General features: G+C 39.4%; 2 protein-coding genes and 1 long non-coding RNA gene across 7 annotated transcripts in view; 2 read left to right on the top strand and 1 right to left on the bottom strand.

Moving 5' to 3' along the window:
* The window catches only part of LOC138006691 (tachykinin-like peptides receptor 86C), a 51,326-nt gene extending 49,912 nt beyond the window's left edge, over positions 1 to 1,414 (bottom strand). For 2 of the 4 annotated variants that reach the window (XM_068853169.1, XM_068853164.1), the window contains exon 1: positions 476 to 693. The gene's annotated coding sequence lies outside the window, so the exon portion shown is untranslated. Of the gene's footprint in view, positions 1 to 475; positions 702 to 1,305 lie in introns of those variants that run through there. The other 2 variants (XR_011123926.1, XM_068853165.1) reach the window with 2 other exon arrangements.
* LOC138006692 (uncharacterized) overlaps positions 1 to 4,678 on the top strand; it is a 16,146-nt gene extending 11,468 nt beyond the window's left edge. The window contains exon 2 of the long non-coding RNA XR_011123927.1: positions 4,225 to 4,678. This is a non-coding gene — a long non-coding RNA (uncharacterized lncRNA). The remainder of the gene's footprint in view (positions 1 to 4,224) is intronic.
* A 3,647-nt stretch (positions 4,679 to 8,325) lies between these two features.
* LOC138006690 (heparanase-like) lies at positions 8,326 to 24,385 on the top strand. 2 transcript variants are annotated; one of them, XM_068853162.1, is made up of 8 exons: positions 8,326 to 9,020; positions 12,319 to 12,493; positions 14,060 to 14,107; positions 15,939 to 16,139; positions 17,395 to 17,506; positions 19,444 to 19,556; positions 20,121 to 20,264; positions 23,002 to 24,385. In XM_068853162.1, the coding sequence occupies exons 1-8, from the start codon at positions 8,453 to 8,455 to the stop codon at positions 23,153 to 23,155; spliced, it is 1,515 nt and encodes a 504-aa protein (XP_068709263.1). In that variant the 5' UTR covers positions 8,326 to 8,452; the 3' UTR covers positions 23,156 to 24,385. The 2 variants fall into 2 exon arrangements, with proteins under 2 accessions (XP_068709263.1, XP_068709262.1); XM_068853161.1 differs by lacking the exon at positions 12,319 to 12,493 and adding an exon at positions 12,553 to 12,727 and having other exon boundaries at positions 8,327 to 9,020.
* The last annotated feature ends 1,477 nt before the right edge of the window (positions 24,386 to 25,862 follow it).

Raw genomic sequence — 25,862 nt, 5'->3', positions numbered from 1 at the left:
TATAAACGAAAACCATCCGTCTTCAGCCTAAGAGTTATATTTGAGACGCAATCAAGATTGCTTAGGATTTAGTGTCTTCTCAAAGGCAAAGATACTTTTGCTGTTTTAGTAACAACGAGTTGGGTTTATGCATCTTGTAAGTAAATTCAAATCAAGTAAAAATGAATGAAACACACAAAAAAACCTTCTGCGTGTATTGCAGTGGAAACACTTGGAGTATTTTCGCTTCATTTCAGCAATTTAAAGTAAAGAATGCGTGTTTAATTGACAATGAAACCACGGGAAACAATTGGTGCGTGACTTGAACCTCAATCGTACTTGAATGTAATCATGCAAGCAAGAGGTTTTTTGCCAAATGCTTCATATGAACTCTTTCAAACCGCTTTCATAACCACTTAAAATTGCTTGAAGCTAGGTTATTTCCCTGAGAGGTTTTTAAAGCGAACCATTTTTAAAACGATGAAAACGAACTTACCGGTTAGCAAATCTCCCAGATGAGTTGCAATCCTTTGTAGTGAAACGACGTAAGATGTAAGTTGTTCGGAGCCTCAAAAGAGCAGGTTCTAACGTTCCCGTGTCGATTTGTTTGTTTTGATACGGGTTTCGTGTAGAAATTAAGTAGTTTACGTCACACAAAGCTTATTACGTTTCGACTGGAAACGCTCGTCATTCTCGGACACCGAACTCTGAGTGCACCAGCATTCCACTGAGTGCTGAGTGCACCAGCATTCCACTCCTTCCGAGTTCTGTTGAGTGCCAAGGGGTCAAGAGCTAAGTTTCAGTGTACATGAAACAGGAAGTTGTATGTATGGCGCGAGATCTCTCCCCGTCTACCAGATGGTGTGTTTTCAGTTAGTCATGAAAGGATTGATTGTATTGAATACTCTGGATAGCTAGTAGTAGATTGAAATCAAATCCTGGGGCGAAAGAAATTAGACAGCAGAGGACTTCCCTTGCAACTGAATCGAATCAGTGATGACTGAAAGTATCTACCCTTTTTTGCTCGCTTTTTGGAGTTGTTTTTATTTTTAGAATTAAACATTTATTTGGACTCTTGCCTTGCCGTTTATTCATACTGAGGACTTCCGAGGACTCCAGTATCCCAATAAATGTGACCTTCCAGATCAGTTCGTAAAACCTGGTTGCAGGCATAAGTACAAACAACGTACGCGACCGAATTAGATTCTTTTAGTGTCTTTTGTTCTATCAAAGGGAAGTAATGATCAAGACGTTACCGAGCCACGTATGTTGATTGGATTTATGCATCTTTTGCTAGTTATAATGATCGAGACAAAGACAACTCACCGTAGAGGAGTCCCAGCTCTACAATCTTTTTTTCGTCTTTCCATGAGTTTCTTCAATCCACTGGAAAGGGCGAAGATCATGCATCATGTCATTCTTAATTCGCACGGATCTCATAAATATGCTAATTTCATTACGAGGCTTTCAGGAGTGGAACGTTATCTCACGGTTTTCCTATTTCAGACCACGTGACGTTCTCAAGGAATTTTCGTTTTGTTTTTTCATAAGTTATTCGAACATAAGCACGTGCGCAAAACGTTACTTGAAACTGTTCTCTAGAGTAACGCCACGTGGTCTGAAATGGGAAAACAAAAAATTACAAGCAATCGATAGTCAAGCAATCGATGGTGTTGCCATGGGTTCACCATTGGGCCCTGTCTTAGCCAACATTTTTATGTGTGCTTTTGAAGAAAAGTGGTTGCTGAACGCCAAAGTTAATCCTTTATTTTGGAATCGTTACGTTGATGACACATTCACCATGTTCCACAACAAAGACAGTGCAAATGACTTTTTGCACTATTTGAACGGCTGTCATCGCAATATTAAATTCACCATTGAATTTGAACATAACAATGCAATTCCGTTTTTGGACATTCTTGTCACACGTAATCAAAACAACGCTTTCACGACATCCATCTACCGAAAGAAAACTTTCACAGGTCTCTACACGAAATGGGATTCCTTCACTCCACGAAAATACAAAATAAACCTCATCCGCTCCCTCACTTATCGCTACTACCGTCTTTGTTCATCTGGTTCCTTGCTACAATCTGCCCTCATTGATCTTCGAAAACTCCTTCTTCAGAACGGCTACCCACAAGGCATAATCAACTATCATATCAACGATGTTTTGAACAAAAACAGACAACATCAGCATAGCGATCCAGTGTCTACAGTTCCTAAGAAAGATATTGTTATCCTACTTCCCTACTTAGGTTTGCAAAGCAACCAAGTCGCTAAACGCCTGAAATCTTGTGTGTACAAATTCTACTCTTGTGTTAACCTTAAGATTGTTTTTCAGAGCACTCGATGTATAAAATCTTTCTTTCCTTACAAGGACCGTATTAATCGTTCACAACAATCCAGAGTTATTTACAGAGCAAATTGTTGGGATTGTAATGATTTTTACATCGGTAAAACTAAACGGCGGCTTCACGATAGAAAAACCGAACATTTTAAGGCCCTAGCTAAAAATGACAATACTTCAGCCATTGCTGACCACGTCAAGGCCACTGGACATAACATCAAGTGGGATCATTTTGATATTTTAGCGAAGGGCTAAACTGACTATCATTGTAAAATAAAAGAGACCTTCTTTATTCAAGAACTTGAGCCAGCTTTCAACGTCAACGTCGGAAGTGAAAAGCTGATGCTTTATTAATCTTTTCTGTTTTTATTATTATTATAATTATTATTATTATATATTTTACTGTTAAGTATTTGCTTAATCTAGGTTCCAGTCCCCTCATCCGATTTGTTATATATAAATAGCTGTTTTAAATTTCAACGGTTACTTTTGAAAATGTATGTAGAGCACATACGAAACGTCAAGTCATTATCAAAATGAAAAAGTTCAATATGTTTATCACTGCTGTTTGTGTCTTATTTTTGATCAAACTACGATGGCCCAAGAACAAAAGTATTTACGATATTTTTATAGAGTTATGACATTAGAGTTAGAGTTAAGTTTCCAAAATCCTGAATTCAGAAATACAGAAAGTATCCTAAACATGCATAAAAGCTAACCTTAGGCCTAAGGTTAGCTTTTATGAATGTTGGCTGAGGATTTTGGAAACTTAATTAACTCTAACTCTACGACATAATTCTATGAAAATAACTCTAAGAATAGCTGTCCCCAAGCTAAAGGGGTCTATTAGGTGTAAAGATTGCAATTTAGTACTTTTACACTACACCGACAATGTAGTTAGGGTGAATCAAACAAGCGGTTTTCGTCTCCTTGTCGGTCCTTACTCCGTGTTGGTCCTTGCTCATTTGTTCTCAGCGCTTGTTTTAACTTTAGGAACAAAGCCGGAAAATGGACTCTTTATAATGGTACTTCATATTGGAGCTCAACTATGAAGCACCACGGTAACCCCGTGGTTGTGACGTCATCATACGACCATCCGTACGTCCTAGTTCCCCGAGCCGTCTCTCTTCCTCCCTCGAGAAAGTACCTTGGTTACGGCTGGTCACGTGTCTACCACAGTTGCAGTAGAACGAAGGTTATATTTTTTGCCTCCACTGAACTCATCTACTGAGCCAATCTCTTGACTGAGCTCAGTAGGGAGCGGAAGTTAAACATCGCGTGGCGCGGAAATGTCTATTTATCTCAAAGTAATTATTTCCCGCATCCTGTTGAAAGTTCTGCCACGACATCTTTCCTGAAATACATTGCTTTCTGACAAATTACTTGTCAGTTGCTTTTAAAATCACGTTTGTATCAGCCGAAAGCACTGCAACTTGAAATAAGAAAGTTGCCTCCATTTGGGAATTCAAAGAAGAACAATCTCTTTCTCCCTCTCCTAGATTAGCCTAGTTCCGAGTTGCTGCATGCCTCAGTTTCAAAGCGAGTCCTGGTGCACAACCACTTAAGTGGAAATGACGTCATCTTATGCAAATGAAACTCATTTCTCTTTCAATTTTCGGTTTTCGGAAATCCCATAATACAGTTCATTTTGGGGGGTCATTTGTATTAGAACAATGGAAATTCAGTTCACTGAAACATGATACAGTTCCAAGAGTAAATAATTTATTTTGTTTTTATGTAAAGAACCCCCAAAACCTATCGCATTCTGGAAATGGGAAAATAGTTTCTAGTTGAGCACCAAGACTCACTTCAAAACCGAGTCAAACAGCACCTCGGAAAGTTGACAAAATTAATTGGAGGACCCACCCTCCGTGCGCATTTCATTTGTGTCACAGGCACCTGACCAGCCGTAACCAAGGAGGAAGAGAGAGGACCCTGGGAATGAGGTTGCGTTCATAAGCCAATACACGAAATGTCGCACAGCTGGAACCCGCGTTTTTTGGCGGGAAGCTGCATGGCCAGTGTACTGCTTTTGACTCTGCGTTTCAGTAATATAAACGAAAATTTTGAAGACTACCAAAAAAAAAAAAAGCATGTTTCCAATATGTAGTAAAACTAGGAACAAGAGAAAGATATAGAAAAATTCTAGCGCAGCAGACGACGGGTAAGCGATGCTCAACGTGAAAGAGAGCGTCTGAGAGAACAGGGGGAATATCAGTATTAAACTGACGAACAACGAGAGATCTCGAGAGTAAGAGACGAGAGTCGAATGCAAGGCTCATCATAACAACGGATAATGTACCCGTGACTATCGCTTAATGTTTACAAATAAATTCAAAAGGTGATCTATTTATAGGGGTAGTTTATTTTGGACCACGTTTTTGGATCGGAAATAACGTGGATCTACCCGATGCAGCGTATTTTGCGGGATCTAGTATGTAGCGTGACATCAGCTAAACTAGTTTCAAGGGAAAGCGGTAAGGCAAGGGAGGGTGAAACAACTGTAGAAATACAGAAAACATGTGCTCTTGTAACATTAACGTGAGTAAGTGAAAACCGGTATCCAGTTGCAAAGGTTCTAAATTAACAGTTCTAGTGTTGTGAATAATGCGGCCGGTGACCTCCAGCTCTAGGTAGCTAACACCTAACACGCAAAGATCGTTGAACTACCAGTTAACTAAAAGCAAAAAATTGACATCGGCGGATGATGCTCGTACAAAGAACAGCTGAAAGAAACTAAGAACGTGTTCGGCAATTTCCAACATACCGCTGCTGGACGTTCTGTACTGGTGATTTCATCATGTTGTTAACAGGCAAGATTAGAGTAAATATCTTATTCATAACATTTTCCGAAGGCTGAATCTTTATAGGTGCATTGTATTTGCGTCATTTGCCATCACGTAGAACATGGGCTTTGAGTTCCTGAATCCGGTAGCAAACGAAATTAAATGTGTCACACTGAAGCCCCAACACCGGAAGACTCTATGCACAAAGACACCACTTAGCAGGGGAGTGACAGGAAAGACTTTTCCTGACACGGTAATAAAAAGAAAACGACTAAATGCAACCCATTTTCCGACTGATTTGTCATACTGGCAGCAAGACTTCACTTCAGTGAGAAGCACGAGCACGTCCTCGCATACGGAATCCGCGCCCGCAGTGCGCGCGGCAGTCAAAACTGTGCTATCCTGTCAATCATTTGCCCTTTCACCGGAAACAGTCCATTTCGGTTGTGCGTAAATGACATTTGTCGATCTACCCCGTCGAAGTTAACACAAATAAATAGATTATCAATACGGTTTGGCCGTGTTCTTACACTTGATTCGAAAATACCAGCCTGAACTCGTCTTAGAATAGTTAGAAAAAGCATAAATAACAGCCAAAGCACACTGACAGCTTAAGTTCGAATTCTGCTCGCCGACAACCCAAGTTTGCTGACAAAAAAATTGGCACAAAATGTTTTAAATGGTTGTCTGGCCCTTTATTAATAGCGCTCACGTGAATTTTAAATGAAGTATCGGGAAAGAAAGATTGCCAAGCTGATATTTGACATTTTCAAGTAGCGAAAATTTGTATAAGCACTACAAAACTTTTACTGACCACCATTTGCCAAAGGAACAGCCTTTATAAGCTGCAAGGAAGCCGCTGATGAATTTTGCACAAAAACCTCGGCCCCTAACACCGGAAAGCCAGACTTCGAAAGTTTTTCAGCGAAGGCTCACTAAGGAAGAGCTTCTAGAGCTTGCCCTCCCGCAGGCCGCCAGAAAGGTGCAAACAATGTCAGTCCGAAAAGGGCAAGATCTAGAATGGGCAGTCAAAATTGTGTTTCTTGTATTGTGCAAAACTTTATTCAAAACTTTTCCCTCACTCCCAAATAAGATCTTGCTGTGTCTTGCAATTCTACAGTGAATTACTATTAGGCCAATACGAGAATCAACATCAAAGAGGCACTCCCAGGGGTTTTGGGGAAAAAGAGAACATGGCTAATTTGAACTGGAGAACAGAGTAACAATATCAAAATATTTTAATTAGGGAACAAGGGAAGAAAACCAATTTAAATTTTAGGGATCAAAAAGCTGGGAACAAGTTTGAAAGTAATTTGGGGAGCAAGGAAACACAAGCAAATATTTAAAGGGAACAAGCCTCTTTCATCCAACAGCTCAAACAAGCGATTCCAACAATTTTTGAATGACCGACACGAAAAGAAGACACTCTTAGAGAGTCACTTATCACTTTAGTATGCGGAACAATGCTCAGATGCTTATGAGCACCCTCATGCCTACTGATGTTTGTAAAAAAGCATACAGTATGAAGTATTCCTTGCAGCTAGTTTAGGCATTGTTTCATCTTTCAACATTGCGCAAAACCAAATCAACTCCATTCTCAGAGGGCACTGGGGAAAGAAGCTAAAAACTGAAAAAACTGAAAAAACTGGCCTTAATCCAATTCTCCCAAGGTAATCTTTACAGAACAAGATAATTGAAGGAACACTTTTAAATGCCAACCTTAAGCCTTTTAAACCAAGCGCAAACAATATTAATAGTCTTTAAATTCACAAAAGGTCAAATAGCATATTTTAGTCTCATATTCAATTAGATTCGGCTACAATATTCCTTAAAACTATGCAGAACTATTTACCATAAAATGTGGAACATTTCCTGCCCATCTAAATATGCCACAAAAGGGCTCAAACAAGTAACCAGTTAAGTTTTTAGATAAAGATAGTACCTCTATGGAGGTCTGACACCATACCTAAAAATCAACAATTCAAGGGACTGACTTTTCACTGGTATTGATTTACATTTCCATGATAAGTTTGAAAGTGAATCTGGCAACCACATGCAGTGCTCTATGAAATGGGAAATAACTTTAACAAACCCTTTAAACTAATATTTTACAAGGGACACCATTGTTGATGCCCTGCGAAGAACAAAGAATAAATTGAAAGAAGAGTTGGTCTGGAGTTTATCCACAATGAACAGTTAGTGGCTGCATTCACCAATGCAGAGAACAAACACATCAAGTTTCTTCTCAAGCAACAAGGTGGTCAAGGAGCTATCCAATTTCCAAAGAACTATGGTAGTGTACCAGTACCTAGGTGAATTCGGGTACCTGGCCTGAAACTGAAACTTGTGGAGCAAAACAACTTGTTGAGCTTAGTACTTAAACTGGGTAGATAATTATGTCTACAATTATTGTCTATTCAACCAACAGTTTCTCCTAATTTTGTGTACCATTCACTTGTTGGTTCCTTAATAAGCAAATCGCAAATTCAATTAAGGATTCAAGTCCTTTCAAATCATCAAAGTTACTTTGCGCCACCAGGAACAAACGAAAAAATACAAGCACTGAAGAACAAACTGCTCAAGAATGCACAACTCCCTTTGAAACAGCAAAACGTACAGGATCCTCGAGTCACTAAAAAGTGCTGCATGCTATGTGGATGTTTGTAGAACGATCGCAAGTTGTAATCACTGAAAGAAAACTCCACTCCAGATCTGATAGACACAAACAAGAGCTGAAAGAACTTCATAAGGTCAGACGACCAAATGTAATCGACCCAACACTCGTTAGAGCGGCTCAGTTATCGGACATCAGAGTGCTGAACAAACCACGGGATTTCGTCGTAAAAATGTTCACTCAGCAACGTCTTCTTCTTCTACAGAATAAGGTTCAAAAGCGATCCTGGTTGTTAATCACATGCTAGCCCAATTCATAAACTGGATAAAGTGGATGGCAAATTGATTGTCAGAACAATGCGTCATTTCTGTCTCGCTGAGTTCAAAGAAGCAACGGTCAAGAGAGTCACAAGAGTAGGCGAGCGAATGTCCACCGATTGTAAACAATTGGCGTGACGTTGGCTGGCATAAGGATAGCACAGTTTTTCCCGCTCGCTGAATTCTGATTGGTCAGTTTAAATTTCAGTAGCTTTCGCCGTATGCAAGGGTGGCCATAGCTGACTTTATCCCTTTGGGTAGCCTGTTACACAGGTATCCCATGGAATTAGGACCTGTTCTCCTTCAGTTGTCGAACGCAAAAAAACAAAAACAAAAGTAGTTTTGTTCTTAGTGCGGATCGACCCTATCTCTCCAGTTCGGTTTGATATATCGCTCATTTGTCGAAATGGCTTCCCATCGCCGCTCATTTGATAGTTTATTTCAAGTTGCTGCCCGTTTCATGATGTATATTACAATGCAAAATTTTGGCAGATTCCCCATTTTGAAAGCGCAGGAAATCGTGTTTGACGGTGACAGTTACGTACAAGAAACTATTTCCATTAATTTGAATTATTCTGTATTCACGGTGAGTGAAAAATTTCTCTCTGTCGCCATTGATGCGAATATTATGAGAGAACATTGGCATGGAGTAGATTTCAATTCCGAGAAGCTTTTCACTCTTGCGGCTGCACTTTCGCCATCATTTCTGCGAATTGGAGGAACTTCTGCAGATTTCCTCATCTACGATGGTTCCACAGGACAAGAAAGGGCGAAGAATTTCACGGACTTCAATATTACGCATGAAGATTTGGACAAGATCCATCTTTTGTCTTCCAAAGCAGGTTGGGATGTTATGTTTGGATTAAACGTGCTTCTTCGTGGGAAGGACGGATCTTGGGATTCAAGCAATGCGAAAAAAATAATGCAGTATGTGGCTGATCACGACTACCGGTTTGGATGGGAACTTGGAAACGGTAAGAAATATCTTAAGTTTTTCTGACGATCGTATTTAGAACCAACTCCTTCTTCTTCTGATATCAAGGGAACGTGACAGCTTTTAATATAGTTGACTCAACAAACTTGCCCTTTCAGGCGGGAGGTCGCGGGTTCGAACCCCGGCCGGATCAACGCTCAGGATCTTAAAATAACTGAGGAGAAAGTGCTACCTTTGTAATTTCACCTGCAAATGGTTAGACTTTCAAGTCCTCTCGGATATAAGGATTATAAACCGTAGGTCCCGTCTCGTAAGTTCCCTGTGGGACGTTAAAGAACCCAAGCACTATTCGAGAAGAGTTGGGGATAAAGTGCCCGGTGTTGTGGCTGTCTTGTTCTGTCCAGCAGAAGTGGCTGGCTTGGTGGTGATGTCTCTAAAAAGGCTTGTGGTGTATGAGGCCACCAGTAAGCAGAAACAGCCACAAGTCAAAAAGGGACTTTGCCGAGTGCTGGAACATGTAGATGTAGATGTAGATGTAGATGTAGATGTAGATGTAGATGTAGATAATAGACGAGTTCACGCTCTCGAGTGCATCATGGGTAATCAGGGCAAGATGGAGAGAAATTTAAAGGTGTTTGTGGAAGTTCAGAAGGATGAAAATATGCTATGATATGCGCTCAAAGGTGCAGCAGAATAAAGTACCGGTAAGTGAGGACAATGTGCTAGCCAGCGAGCCATACAAGTCATGCGAGCCATGGCTGAGAGCCATGCGAGCCATGGCTGCAAGTCTTGCGAGCCAATATAGCGAGCCAATTGCGAGTAAACATGACAGTCACAAAGTTATTGAAAGCTAACCATTCTAAAATGGGTGCTTAGACTTATTATAACTGTTTATCAGTGCTATTTGAAATGAGTGCTTGGACTTAATGCATTCCCATGGATCACATGGCTCGGTGTCTCACAGATTGTCCAGCCCCGAATAAAGTTGGAGAGAATGGCTATTGTAGAGATTATTTTATTAGTCTAGACAAAGTGTCTGCCATACATTCCCTGTAATTCCAAAGGCACAAAATTACAGAGAATGTATGGAGACAAAAAGGCAATGTTTAGGAATGCCAAAGAAGAGATACAGTCATGTACCAAGTCCAGTTCATCTCAGTTGTGAACTTGAACTTATTTGTTTGGTTAATATGAGGGTGAAAGTCTATATAGTAGAGTCATGTACAGTTTGTTTTGCTTTGAATTTCCATACAAACCTTAAAATTTCCTGCCATGTTGACCTGATTAACCATGATGCACTCAAGAGCGTGAACTGGTCTGTTTTTGCATGAACAATTGCTATGACAAAGCAATGACTACGCTCCTTTGCCCTTGTTGCTCAGCTGGTTGAGCAGCGGTGATCTAAAGGCCGATTTACACGGTACGATTTTTGTCGCATGCGACAAGCTCACGACAGGCCTAAGACATGACTTACAATTGTCGTAGGGTTTTAAAACATGTTTTAAAATGCAACAACATTTTTCCTGACGTACACAACAATCGTAAACCATGTTGTGGGCCTGTCGTAAGCCGTTGTCGCATGCGACAAAAATTGTACCGTGTAAATCGGCCCTAAGCCAAAGGTCAAAGCCCAAGTCCCATCCTGGTCAGAAATTTTCTCCTTCTCTTTTCCTGTGGGGTCCCCGTTTTCAAGAATAAGGGCAGTAAAAATGCACTTTCATAATTAATTCTGTCATTATATAGTGCTACCATGCCAGCTTACCCTCTAAATGTACATTTACTTAACTGCCATGAAATAAGATCTGTAGCACCAACAGCCCTTTCTTGTCATGGCTCTTACCTTAGTCAATTATTATTAAATTCCTGTCAATAGAGCAATACAGATCTTGTCTTTTAAAAGGTGACTGAAACCAGTTTCAACTCTTCCAAGTACATGTACGTAACACTCTTATCAGAAGGTTCAGCAGTATAACGCTACATCATATTCCTGAACAAGGTGGAGTCATTACTGTGACGTAATATGTCTCCTTGGCAATAGGTACCAGTAAGCCCTGTAAAAACACCCTTTATTTTGTCTTTAGTTGCTCATACCTCAAAAATAAACTCTGTGACCCCCATTTTTTATTTATGGAAAGTAATCAGAAGGGCAGGATGAAACTTCATGCAAAGTTTAAAAAAATTCTGTTCAGTGGATTCTGAGCCAATTTACTTCTGTGAGTTTTTTAACACGGCTCTGATTCTGCAGTAAAGATTTTCTGTAACTGCGGAAAGTTTCATCTTGGCCTTCTGATCACTTTTTAGAAATAAAAAAGGATCAGTTTCACCAAGTTCGTTTTTGAGATATGAGCAACTATTAAAAGACAAAAGATAGAGTTTTGCTGGGCTTTCCCAGTGCCAAGGTAACTTATTACATGACTGATGACCACATGTTGTTTGGAAATAAATATTGGTCTTTCATGTGGTACCATAACATTGCTGTTACCGGTATAATATTATGTCTTGGAAGAGTTGAAACTGACAGTCTCGCTCAACGTCAATGTCGGTGTAACATATGAAACACCAATTATTCATTGATGTGACATAATCATAAAGGTTGCCATGACAACAAAAGAGCCATGTAAAAACACCCCATATTTTGTCTTTAAATGTTTATACACTGTATCTTGAAAACGAACTTGGTAATCCCCAATTTTTTTTCTTCTCATATGGGATAAAAGATTAGTTCAAACTGCAACTGATAATTATTTCAATTGTTCACAGATGGCTTCATATCTCAGATGGTTGCCCAATGTAGCAATATACCGTTTCGTGGGTTTGCATCCCTTTTGAACCTATAGTTTTCCGAATTCCTTTGCAACTGCAGAAATCGCTTGTAACAAGGGTTTTTCTAAGTTACTTTAAGTTCATTACACGTACAACCGTGACTGCCAATTAAAATTAACAAATTTAATGTAAAATATTTCACAATCATTCATCTACCTCATGGGATTAAGCACGAATTCACTGACTAACTTAATGATCCTAGTTTGCTTGATAACTCAAATTGTGGTAGTCTCAGTAGTGCTGTGATATAAATGCATAGCCATTTGGTTGCAATCCCCTTCAAACATGGGATTTATTTTAGACTGTCGTCCTTTGTGACTGCTGAAGTTGCTTGCAGCAGCACTGATCATTCTCAGTTAGAGTCATGAGATTACAACTATAGCCTAAAGTAATATTGTTTGTCTGCCATACAATCGTGTATATTTCACAATCACGAAAATTTAGCCACCTATTCAAAAATTCTGTCAGGGCCCTGTAGGAGTTTTCACCCCAACCCTTGCTCATTTTTATTCCAGAGCCAACCCATTTTAAAGAATTCAACAAGACACTTTCCTCAGAAGACCTCGCAAATGACTTTCAACTATTAAGAGGAATTCTCAGGAGAAATCCCCAGTTTGGCAGCTTCCTTGTTGGTCCTGATATTGGAAGAATATTTAAAAACCACTCCAAAAGGGAGATCTTTCTAAAGAGGTATAAATGTTATTAAGACTCTTTGCTTGTACATTCAACCCTTGTCTCTTTGTTTTTAGAACCAGATCTCTTCCCAAAGCACATTAATAAATCCATTTCCCCTGAGCAGCTGGCAGAAGATTTTAAGACACTGAGAGCACTTCTTAGAAGTAGCCCTGAGTTGGTCAAGTATCTTGTTGGCCCTGATACTACCACAATAGATGATCATAGAAGATCTTCACTCTTTCTTGAGAGGTGAACTCTGAATCCATTCAAAATTAATGTTAGCTAGTGCAGGACTTGCAATTTTGAAACGGGAAGAAATTTGTGAACTATAATTTAAGATTAAAGTGCTACTATCATATTGAAAAAAAAATCACTTCCTATTTTCTTCAGCTTTTGAAAGTGTGTTTGCTTAACACCTGACTGGCAAAATTTTGAGCTTTGATTTTAATCCAAAGGGTGTTTACTTCGAGTATAAGTTTTGGATTTCATGCTTCCGATTACTGATGTTCGAAACCTTAGAGGGTTGGATCTTGGGAAAAATGATATCATTCACTAATGTAACTGGCTTAAAATTTCATCTTGTGAATGCAGCGAATTAAAAAACACGATTTTAAAAATTCTGTGCTGCATATTAATTGCGCCGCGTACACAACGCATTTCATTCTTAGGCCCCGTCCACACGTATCCAGATATTTTTGAATCCGCAACTTTCTCTTTCCGGATAATAATAATAATAATAATAATAATAATAATAATAATAATAATAATAATAATAATAATAATAATAATAATAATAATAATAATAATAACAATAATAATAATAATAATAATAATAATAATAATAATAATGAGTCTTTGATGTCATTTTTCTCGTTGATCCAGTTCTCTCAAGATTTTAAAGGTACAATGTAGTAATAGCGGATCGTTAAGTGCAAAAAAAATCCAGTTAAAATAAACCCGGTGTCTTTTTTAATCAAGGCTTAAAACTTAGGTCACCGGCTTTGTGTTTAGTTAACATAATGTTACATTAGTTTTGAAATCGAAAGAAATAGGAGAACAGTTGATGTTTTGGTCATCGTAGCACTTTAAAGTACAGTACATTTTGGACTTGGTAATGAAAGATATTTATAAAATGTTGGTTCATGAAAAATGCAGTCAGGAGTCAGTTACGCATGATCTATAACCATGAAACCCACTTTGTCCTTGTTTGACATACCAAAAAAATGGTTTTGGGATTACTTTTTGTCCACAAACAACTTGTTATGTTGAAGAAAAATAAGAAGAAATTTCCATGCATACGGCAATCGCGAAAATGCCCATTTTCATGTAGAAGCGGCAAGGGGTAAACGCGAAAAATGGCGGGAAAATCATCTTCACGTGGTTACTCTTGCTGTTCGCGTTTTTCTAAATCTTTCTTTTGATGAAGCACCAAAGTTTGAAAACAAAGGAATGAATGCTCTTGTTCACCTCAAAATTTCATGAACTGAAAATGTATCTTAATTATGGTAGTCAACTTGTAACATTTGAACTTCCCCATTGTTTTTTTAACTAGTAGACACTAACTACCTTTTTCGTTGTTAGCTTTATTCAACATGCTAAAGATGCCATTGATGCAGTTACTTGGCACCAGTAAGTGTACAAAGTGGCTATTCGTACGGGACACGTACAACAACCTATAGTTGTTATTCATACGGGAGTCTTCTTAGAATGATTATTACAGGTCCAATAACCCTCGGAAAGTCTTACCTGGTCTCACCCTGCAAGCAGAGCTTCTCTAAAACTCGCCAGAGAGCGAAAAAGAGAGGCTCTGCAGAGAACGTGTCAAGTCTTTAAGGACGTTAGCGCGAAAATCTTCCCACATTGAAATTGTTTCATTTCTCGCCTCAAGGGTCACCGACTTTGTTTCGGAGAAAAAGGCAAGGGAAAAATGCCCTAATTTCGATAGACGGGTCATCACAACGAGTTCTAGCGTCATCTACTCATCCGTCGAAAATCATAAATATAATATGTTAGATTGAAGGTTTCCGTGCATAGAAATAAAGGAGTGGGTTTTTTAGATAATTGCATGCCGCTAGAGATGTCGTAAACAGTACAGTTAATCCTCAACGAGCGTTTTCGCAAGCGTTGTAACCACTTTCCGGAATTCACGACACAAGGAAAGAAAAATACAAAAAAAGATAACTTTTTACATTGAGAATTTTTTCATTTCATCATATTTTGTAGATTGTAAGAAGAGTAAGTGATTCGTGTTTTAAAAAATAGGGGTCACCGATGATCTAAACGAGTAAAATCGATGTGCGTTTGTCAAGTTTTTTTGTGACCTGTCGGGGAAGGACAGGATCGGTCATCCTTATTTGGTCAGTGTTTTGTATCATACATCTCTCCATTGCCCTAATGCTCATCTTCTGGAGTGTGGTTTTTGTCAAATATAATCTCGTGGGTCCGCACTATTTAAGTGGACGAGGAAGACAATATAATTCTGCTCAATTTTCAGGGTGATTTTGTTCGATATTAGCTAGTATCAAAAATAGCATGATACCCTTTGTTTGTCCCTCCAAAATTTTGCATAAGCATTGTCCTTGGGACCATTTTAAGTCCCAAGAGAAAATAAAAACAATGCTTATGCAAAATTTTTGAGGAACAAACAAAGAGTATCATGCTATTTTTGACTGGCTAATATGGAACAGAATTTTAATAGCAAATAATGAATTGAGTCTAAGCACCCATTTTAAAACGGTTAGCTTTCAATAACTGCGTGGCTGTGTCGTTAAAGGATAGGGTTAGAACCTGTGTAATAATCATTCTAGGAAGACTTCCGTACAAGTATGAATAGCAAATATTGGTTGTGTTCGGGTCCCGTATGAATAGCCACTGCCAAAATGATTATGTGCATGGTGGTCGGAAATGTTACCCTCAGTCTGAAGGGCTGGTACGGGGGTAGATCCAGGATTTTTCGTAGGAGGGGGTGCACCCGTAAGGAATGTTATAGCTGACGGTGACCACGGGGTGGTGCGTACCCCCAGCACCCTCCCCCTAAATCCATCCCCGAGGTAGATATTGAAGGGTTCAAGAGCGAGATATGTTGTGCACAGGTAGGCTAAGGCGTAGACCAAGAAAAGGTTATTTGGAAATCAGTTCAAGAGTAATTTGGAAACCCAATTTTTATACCAAGTTCATTTGCCCTTTTATCAAAACTTTCCAAATCTGAATCGATTTCGTTTTTTGTGGCTAATTGTTCCTTAAAAAAAAAAAAATAACGCTAAGAAAGAGAGCTCCTTTTTCATACTTGTGATCGGAGATCGGAGTTTAGTCCAAAAGCAGAGTTTTCTCAACAATTTTGTCGAAGATTGTAGCTGATGGACTAAAATAAATGATTTTGTTCAATGCACCATTACATTAATTCTGCATTAGTAAGAATATTATATACCCATTTTCAATTTTCATTTACTTTGTTTCTAAGGTATTACGTTGATGGAAGGAGTTGCTCTGAAGGAGACTTTTACAACCCTCGGATCCTTGACTACCTACTTCATGAGCTGAATACAGTCAATTATATTATGAAGAAATATGACCCAGGTGCCCCTCGCTGGCTTGGTGAGACAAGCAGTGCATACGGAGGAGGCGCTCCTGGACTTTCAGACAGATATGTGGCAGGTTTTATGTAAGTTACAAGCAGCAATATTTCTCAGGCTCCACACACAAAACATGGTTTACAGATTTAGGAAACTTTGTAGCCTCACTAAGCTCCACTTGTTCCGTTTGATGAACTTTGAAGTGTAGTCAGTAGGTGTTGTGTTGTACTCATTTAAAGGAAATTGAACGGTTTGTAGCGTTCTTTGAGCTTTAGCTACGCTGAAAACCGCCATAAAAATTCGTAAAACTTAGAAAAAGTCGAAAAAAAAAAGTTTAAAAGCAGTGAAAATAGCCAAAAAAATCAGAAAATTATTCCAAAAAATTCTCCAAAAAATTCTTTTTTTTGGCTATTTCGAGACACACGAAAGCTGTCTCTGCTTTGGTTCACAGGCGTACACCTCTCTGATGTTGTGGTTATCATTGATCCAAGTACAGATAAAAAACGGAGGAATGTTACAACGGTTGCGATCTAAAATATAGTTTGAATGTAAGTAACTTTAAGAAAAGATGGAAAGGGAAAATGGTATAGCACTCAATGTACATTACTTTTCATTTCTTCATGAATTTTTACTCTCAATCTGTGCATGTAGAGCAATTCGCGACCATTGTTGTCGTTTAATCCATAGCATCCACACCAGCCGAGGCCGAGGCTGTCTAGCTGTGGCAAGAACAGTGACTTCTTTCGGCTGTTTCTCTGTCTCCCAGAGCGTTAACCACGGCGTTGCCTATCGACCCGAGAACCTTTTGAGCCTTTTGCGTGTAGTTATATCACTTTGCCAAACATCAAATAAAGTGATTTTAAATTGAGTGCTTTAAATTAAACCGAAAGGGATTACTTGAGCGATCATAACAATGTTAGACAATTTAGAACGGTTTTCAATTTAGTGCCGAAAGTAACTTGCGTTTGTTTTGCATCGCTTTGTTCTGTGATTTTTGAGCAAAACTTGCGCCACTTTTTAACCCAGAAATGAAAACCAAAACCAATCGAGACTTGTACGCGCGGCTTTTCCCGCCCTTTACGTCGGTTAGATGTAATTGCTTCGAATTCGTATTGGTTCATTGCACAGTTTGACCAGCTGTTGTGATTGGCTAGAATAATTGTTTGGTTTTGGTTTTACCACACTCAACTGAAAACCGCTTTAATGAACTCATCACAAAACAAGAAGAATTTGAAAACGGCCCCACAAGGCAATTAAGACGATACAAAAGAACGCATTTGATTATTAGCTATATCACTCAGTTTAATATCGTCTAATGTAATTACTCTCATTGCTTCTGTCAAGGTGGCTAGACAAGTTGGGACTCGCCGCTCGGCTTCGTCATGAAGTCGTTATCCGGCAGTCGTTTCTTCATGGACACTATTCATTGCTTGATGATGACCTAAACCCAAACCCTGTATGTATATTTGATCTCCTGAGACCTTTACTACATTAATTTTGTGTTTATTTATTTATTTATTTATTTATTACATTTTACTAAGTCAGGCCTTCTGACAGGGTGCGATTAAAAAATGCAAATTATGCGATTTTTCAGGGCAGATTGTGCGATTAGAAAGGCCAATTATGCGATAAATAATGTAAATTATGCGATTTTTTTCTCAGCAATTTTGAGCTTGTTTTATAAGGTTTCAGGTTAAGAAAAACACTTTTTTGCTGCCCTAAAGACATTTTGAACACAAAGGAACAGTAATTATGTATCTCGATCGACATTAGTTGGGATAAATAGAAAAAATGAGGTCTTCTGCACTACCGGTGCACCACGTTAAAAGTTGAAAGGACACAGCTAACATGCCAAATGAATGATCAAGGTGCTCGTCAACCACGAACTTCCGAAGATGGTCAATCACAATAGGGCCATACCCCCATTTATACGAGAGAAAATAAGCCGCGGCTTTCTCTGGCCGCGGCTTACAGAAGACTCGAATTTTCACCCCGTATAAATGGTACAAAATCTACGTTCACGTCTTTTTCAAGCCGCGGCTTATATTGACCTGGGAATATATTCGTATAAATAGTTCCTTTTCCGTATTTTGTACACCGTGGCCAGAGTAAGCCGCGGCTTATTTTCTCTCGTATAAAAGGCCCTAATATTGCACGACGAGAAAAACATCAGTCCATCGTCCACGTGGAGCGTACCTGTGAGGTACTTTCTTGCTCGATCGTGAGCTGTCAGATTGGGCGGAATGTGGGAACTCCCTTCTTCGTCGAACAAAAAGCGAGCGTTTTCACAACAAACTTATCCATGAGTAAGTTTTTATCAGTTTTCAACGAAAGAAACTACATTTTGCCGAAAAACTTACAACTTCGCTTATTTTTCACAAATCTCTTCTATAAGAGAAGGCAACTGTGTCATTTCAGTGGTGTGTATATAAGGGCGTGTTTGTGTTGCACCAATAGAAGGAGACTCGTACCAGGTCCCCGACATGAAAAATAAAGCCTTGAACTTCGAATGTTTACGAAATCGAAGGTGACATAGGTTTTTTAGCCTTTTTCCAAGATAAATCATCTTAAAAATGGCGTCTTTATGCAGGAATTTCTAAGAAACGTCTTGATTTATGTTTCAGTTTATGAATTTTGTGCGTCCTTTTGTGCATTATGCGATTTTTCGTGAATTGTGCGATCGGATGCGATTTGAGGTCGATTGTGCGAAATCGCACCATCGCGTAATATCAGAAGGCCTGCTAAGTTATGCAGGAATGGCGCAGTGGTTAGAGCCCTCTCCTCCCACCAATGTGGTCTGGGTTCGATTCCCTGACTTGTATCCTACGAGGGTTGTTGGTTCTCTTCTCTGCTTCGAGAGGTCTTTCCCCAGGAACTCCGGTTTTCCCCTCTCAACGATTGGATAGTAGTTGTTTGATTTGAGTTGATTTCTGTTAACAGTGTTCCCAATTGGTGCCTCAGCTCTAAAAACAGATGACACTTTAATAAAGTTCGTTATCATTATTATTATTATTATTATTATTATTATTATTATTATTATTATTTGCGCGATTTTCAATTGAGTGTCGTAAAACCAAAACCAAGGTAATTACTTTGGTTTTACTTCTGATTGGTTGAAAAAGTGGCGCGAGAACTTTGAATCAATCACTGAGTGCTAGTAATGCAAAACCAAAGCAATTTGCTAATTACTTTCGGCACTCAATTGAAAACCACTGTATTATTATTAATTTTTCTCATTATTATTATTATTATTATTATTATTATTTACCCATTTATTTCTGTTTATTAATAACGCGGCTCGCGATAAAACCAGTAAATTTCTCCGCAGTTTTCTTTATTTTTGATTTGTGTGTTGTTTTGTTCAAGTTCAAGAGGTTTCTCCGTTGTTTGCAGGACTACTGGCTGTCGTTGTTATATAAGAGGCTCGTTGGAGAAAACGTTTTAGAAGTGTACGGTGGAACAGAGGAGGCTCGCAAAGTTCGTGTCTATGCACACTGTTCTAGCAGGTACCTTCAACAACACCACCACAACAACAACAACGACAGCAACAAATACAAGCAACAAGCGTAGAAATTTGACCTATTACTGAAACAAGTGAACAAACCGTGCTTTTGTAGTGAGTAGGGCTAGGGTTGGAATTCATTGTACAAAAGCTTATTTTAAAATGTTTCAGAGCTGCGCGTCGTACTGTTGCCACCAGAGAACGTTTTGGACGATTTTTAGTCCTCTCCGATCTCTTCTGTGTTGTGTTTCGTCATAGCTGTCTGCTGATGCATCAAGCGATTTTGAGTGTCTCTGCCTGCGTAATTGCTCTTGGTAATTGGCTTAAAAATCTCGTGTCACCTTCATGACTAATTTGAAGCAGAATTAAATCACTCGTAGTTTGCGCGCCTTTCCCGCGCTTACGTCACCTTCATGCGTCAGCCTTGCGGGATGATTGGCTTATTTGATGGTTGCGTCAGCTCTGATCATCCAAGAAATTTCCCTCCCTTTTGGTTTCACTGCATTCATCTGAAAACCGCTTTATTCAATTGCTGAAGTAAGCTTTTTACCTGTCTTTTTTGTCTCAGGAAATATCCCTCGGGTTCCATCACTCTCCTTGCTTTGAATGTTAACGTACATGATCCGGTTGAGTTAAAACTGACTGGAGGTCTCCAAGGAAAGGATATTGAAGAGTATTTGTTGATGGCGACGAACGGTGACCTAACCTCTAAGTAGGTGAAACAGTACGAGAATTGTAATTAGTAGTGAGGCATCGGGGCATTTGGAATGCAGATCACTTTTAGAGGAACGTGCACCGTAGCGTTGTAATGGTGTTGGAATCGCTGGAGATCTTCAGGTTTATGTCTGGATCCGAAGCAGGGGTGGTGCAGCACTCACCGCCCAACCAATGTGGCCCGGGTTCGATTCCCAGACTCGGCGTCATATGTGAGTTGAGTTTGTTGGTTCTCTTGTAAACCTGCTTCGGGAAGTTTTCCTCCGGCTACTCCGTTTTCCCCCGGCTATTCCGTTTTCCCCCTTTCGCCATAAAGCAGCTTCTGATTTGATTTCTGTACAACTGCAGTTTCCCCAATTAGCGTCTCGACGCTAAATACACTTGACATTTTAGGACGGTGCCTACTATTGTTATTGCGCATAGGTTCTGCGCAACTCGAGATACTAGGGTTTCCTATAGGTGATGCATACGAATACACGGATATTTTTGCGGGTTTTAAAACTATCCGGAGAAAGTAGATCTTAGTAAATACTCTTGGTATCCAAAAAGAAAATTGGGTGTAACCATGCATTTTTTTGAGATAATTAAGGTTTAATTTTAGAAAGGACTCCATACATTGCTTTATATTTTTCACAAATAATTATTATTCATGAATTGTCTGTGAAAAATGCGTGGTTACCCCAATTTTCTCTTTGGATAACACCTGTTAAGATCTACATTTCCTGCATAATCATAAACCAGGGCAAAAATACCTTTGAATTAGTGGGCACCGACTTTAAATAAAGTTCAAGATCTTACGAAGAATTTTAGTGTTTTAATGAAGTGCACGAACAAATTTGACTGCCTCGTCTGTGAAATGTTTTTTATTCATGAGTTAAGACCTACTCTGAATGTGCAATCGGACTCATTTCGTGCTACGGTTTTTTATTAGCTTTTATTTTTTTTTTCTTTGTATGTTTTTATTGTCCGTTTATACCTGCAAATCTTTTTATACTTCTTATATAAATATATATGTGTTCAATGTTTCAATTCTACCATTCACTTAATAATAACCGAAGTACGGTCGAAACGTTGTCTTTTACCGTTGATTGTTATAGTTAAAATTATTATTATTTTGTCTAAAAGCGTTACCAGCGGCTTATTGTTTGCGTGCCGTGGAGATTAAAGAGATGTGGCTTTGCGTTTTACGTAAAATGGCAAACGATAAGCTTCGTCTTGTTATTACATCATGGAATATTTTTCTCTCTTTTGAAAAACTAAGCGGTACCTGTAGATCAACCTGTAGATCGACCTGTAGGTCGACGTAATGTGAATGCGATGGATTCCGACAATGTTCTAGCACTGATAAGATTGTAGGATGGGATAATTTCGAAGCAATCCTCGCATTTATCTAGTGGACAATTTAAGCAATTGTTTCTTATAGACACCTTTGACGGGAACACATGACCCAAGCAAATTGACCTTTCCCCATCTGAGTGGCTTCATAGCGGAATTGGTAGAGCATTTCGCCAGCATCGCAGAGGTCAAGGGTTCGAATCCTGTTAAAGCTATACCTGAAATTTTCAGGTCTTTATAAGAAACAATATCTTAAATTCTCCAGATAAGTGCGAGGGTCACAATAATCCACATTTTAAATATCTACATTTATTGCATTCATTGTTGCTTTTGAAATGATTCCATTTCCACACCGAGTTGCGCCAGTGGTTTTTTAGGCTTCGTCGCGACTGCTTGAGACCCGCTTGTTTTCACGTTAGGCCTCGACTTTTTTCACATTAGGCTCAGTTCAAATTGAGATTTTATACTGCAAACTTGGAACTTTGTTGTTGCATTCTTGTTGCGCAATCTTGTTCCTGTTGTTGTTCAATCAGACTTAGTGGGACGTTTCGAAAGTGTATATAGTCACTCTCGTTTCGCATCGAGTTCGGAAGAGAGTCCCTGTTTCACTTTCTGACCTGAATACAGAAACCCTTTAGTTCTAAACGCAATTCTTCAGAGAACGTATTTGTGTGAATTTTTTTGTTACGTTGCAACAATTCATTCGGCTTCCCTATGTGACAATAATAACTTTTTTTTGAGATTTTCAATTCCTGAGCCCAAAGAAGATTTCTTTTTTTTTAAAGGGAAGAATGTCCAGAAACTGTGCAGGTTAACATCTTGTGGCATATTATTAAGGCCCCCGCAAAGGAGGAAACATTGTTGCGGAAACGTTGTTTCCTGAAATGCGTCCCAGGTGAGCAAACGAGGAAACATTTGGTGAGAAAGCAAAATGTTGCTGAAAAAATTCAGAAACAGTTTTGCTTCCACAACAAATGTTTCCTGAGGCCACAAACGGGGAAACATTTGCTTGCACAACAATGTTTCCTCTTTTGCGGTGGCGTTTACTCCTACCGTCAGGTTATTCTATATATGTAGCAAGTGTAGGATGTACACCAGCAAACCAAAAAAAAAAAGAACAACGACATTGGACAGGTCTGCACAAAATGGTGTCATTTCCACTTGAGCCTAAATATGTTGACATTTGCTCAACATTTCCTTCCGAGCTTTTTAGCCACTTCATTTGATCAACAGATACACAATGCACTGTTCAGCTTCATAGTTGAAATCGCCGATTTTATCTGTTTGTACCTACATATTCTTCCGATTGCGAATTAAAGGACTTAACCCTCGGTCATGAAACCCATTTGTCATTTTACATACTGATTTACCTCCTGAAGTACCTTTTTTCTTTGTTGCAGATCAGTTACCCTGAATGGAAGAGTTCTCGAACTGGTGAATGATCACACGCTGCCCGACCTCGTTCCCGCTAGAACATCGAAGCCTATTATCCTACCACCGCTGTCTTTTGGTCTTTACGTCATCCCTGGGGCTGCAGCAAAGGCTTGCATTTAATTAGCAATTTCTTTATAAACAAGGGACGGCCTCCTTAATTTTTGATTGGGGAGTGGAGGGGTATTGTGGGCCATCTTTTCTGGGTATGGAATTTTTTGCAATAATTATTTTGACCAAATAATAATATACAGCTGGTTGTGACTCTGATTTTGAACGAGTTTTTTCCGCTGAATGCTATAATTGGTTAGCTAATAACATTGCTTTCCACCAATTTGTTCAATAAAAATGAGAGACCGTGACAACAGAAAAGTAAAACATCCTGTTATGATTTCACATATACAACTCACCAGGACTTGAACCTGCGCTATCAAGATCTCAAGTCAAATAAAGCCACTCGGCCATGACAGCATTCAGACTTCATCGTCTGAAAACTAATATTATTTTAAAAGACTTAAACTTTCTTACTTTCATGTCTCCCCCATTCACCAGGGCGCTCTCTGACACTGCCGAAATGAACGTGTAGATTCTATAATTAAAAAGTCTACGTCTTTTGTCGGCCCAAGTTTGAACTCAAGTAGACACTATGACTATGTACTCCCAGAATGGACACTAACAAGTAACTAAAAGCTTAGAGTGGTTTTCAATTGAGTGCCGAAAGTAATTAGATAATGACTTTGGTTTTGCATTAGAGCGGTTTTCAATTGAGTGTCGAAAGTAATTAGTTAATTGCTTTGGTTTATGATTACTTCACTCAGTGATTGGTTCAAAGTTCTCACGCCACTTTTTTTAACCAATCAGAAGTGAAACCAAAACCAATTGTGGCTCGCGCGTGCACATTTTCCCGCGCTTTGTGACGGCTACGTGTAATTACGTCGAGGTTTGATTGGTTTACTGGATGGTCTCCGTCCTTTTTGATTGGCCAAAGTAATTACTTTGGTTTTGGTTTTACCACACTCATTCGAAAACCGCTCTACTTCACTCAGTGATTGGTTCAAAGTTCTCGCGCCATTTTTTCAACCAATCAGAAGTGAAACCAAAACCAATCGTGGCTCGCGCGTGCACGTTTTCCCGCGCTTTGCGTCGGGTACGTGTAATTACTTCGAGTTTTGATTGGTTTACTGGATTGTCTTCGTCCTTTTTGATTGACCAAGGTTTTGGTTGTAGACACTCGATTGAAAACTGCTCTTTGAAGAGTGACTTACATCAACCTGCTGCGCAGGGGCTGTTACTAAAAGAGCATAAACAGCTTAACAAAAAAATAATTTAATTGAAAATAAATTATTTGCGGTCAGCATATTGCACGTGTGAATGCGACATGCGTGAACGGTGGCGAGCGCGTGCGCACGACGATTTCATTTTTGCAGGTTAAAAATGAATACAACATAGATGAAGTGTTCTGCTGGGCAAATATGGCGGCCAAGGATACTCAATCGGTGAGTTTTGTACCGTCATTTTAAGATGGATACTTTGAGTTCAGTTGTTAAGACGATTTCTCCTGGGGACTTTTTTTTCATCTCTAGACCTTAAGCATGCCTATTATTCGGTGCCTATTGCTGCAGAGAGCACCGGAAGTTTTTTTAAAATTCCGTTGGGGTACCGGGCTATATGAGTTTAATGCTTTGCCCATGGGTTTGTCCAGTTCCCCCAGGATTTTTACTAAGCTTATGAAACCCCCTTCGGCTCACTTGCGGCAGAAAGGTTGCACCATTTCTGGTTATATAAATGATTTTTTCGTGCTGGGGAGTAGCTATGAGGAATGTCACGAGAATTTGAGAAAAGCTATCCTCCTTTTCCTCAAGTTGGGATTCACCCTGCACTCTGGGAAGTCGGTTCTGGTTCTGTCCCAGTCGTTGATCTCTCTGGGGTTTCGGATAGATTCCGTGACCATGACCAGTGCTGGAAATAATTTTTCTTTATTCACAGGACATATGTCCTTTCAGATCTTCATTTTGGTCGGACATTTGACAAATTGCACCGGACATAATTTATTGACTGACAACACCTTGAAGAAGATAACTCAAGATGTGCTGGTGAGATGTTCGGTCAGCATGTCCGATCATAATGTGAAATTGGCCGGACATTTTCAAAATTTGGTCGGACAATGTCCGATGACTGACTGTTATTTCTAGCACTGATGACAGTTTCCTTGACCCAGGAGAAGAAGGCCAAGCTGAAATTGCTGTGTCTCAAAGCTCTTGAAAAGAGAAACCTGATCATCAGGTTTGCAGCACAGGTTATTGGTTAGATTGTGTCTTCTTTGCCCTGTGTTGAATTTGGACGTTTGCACTATCGTCACCTTGAACGGGATAAGATTCAAGCCCTAAGTAGGAGTCACGGTGATTATGATAGCCTCATGCACTTGTCTGAAGCGGCTAAGTGTGAGCTGAATTGGTGGCTGAATATTGATAGCCACCTTTGTCGTATAATTAAACATGCGCCATGTTCCCTTGTGTTTCACACGGATGCCAGTGACTCTGGTTGGTGCGTTCGGTGTGTTTCTGATGTTGCCTTACAGATTGTCCAGGGAGCATCGTTCAGACCATGAGTGGATGCTGAAGAGGGAGATATTTCTAAACTTTGTGTCTTGTATCCGGGTTTGAGCATTGATTTCTTTGCGACAACCCTTAATGTTCAGCTTCCCAGGTTTGCCTCATGGAGACCGGACGCTAGGGCTCCCTTTGTGGATGCTTTTAGTAGATCTTGGCATGGGGAATACTTTTAAGCTTTCCACCGTGTAGTCTCATTCAACGGTGCCTCGACAGGGTGG

Source organism: Montipora foliosa, chromosome 6, assembly GCF_036669935.1.
Source record: "Montipora foliosa isolate CH-2021 chromosome 6, ASM3666993v2, whole genome shotgun sequence".
NCBI classification, from domain to species: Eukaryota; Metazoa; Cnidaria; class Anthozoa; order Scleractinia; family Acroporidae; genus Montipora; species Montipora foliosa.
Note: the sequence above shows the minus strand (reverse complement) of the source record. Positions and strands in the feature narration are given on the sequence as shown.

Excerpts from the sequence above, each read along its gene's own strand:
- LOC138006690 (XM_068853162.1), top strand. The coding sequence starts at position 8,453 with ATGGCTTCCCATCGCCGCTCATTTGATAGTTTATTTCAAGTTGCTGCC. Across the intron at positions 12,494-14,059 it reads AGGGAGATCTTTCTAAAGAG|CTTTATTCAACATGCTAAAG; the intron begins GTATAAATGTTA and ends TTTCGTTGTTAG. Across the intron at positions 20,265-23,001 it reads AACGGTGACCTAACCTCTAA|ATCAGTTACCCTGAATGGAA; the intron begins GTAGGTGAAACA and ends TCTTTGTTGCAG.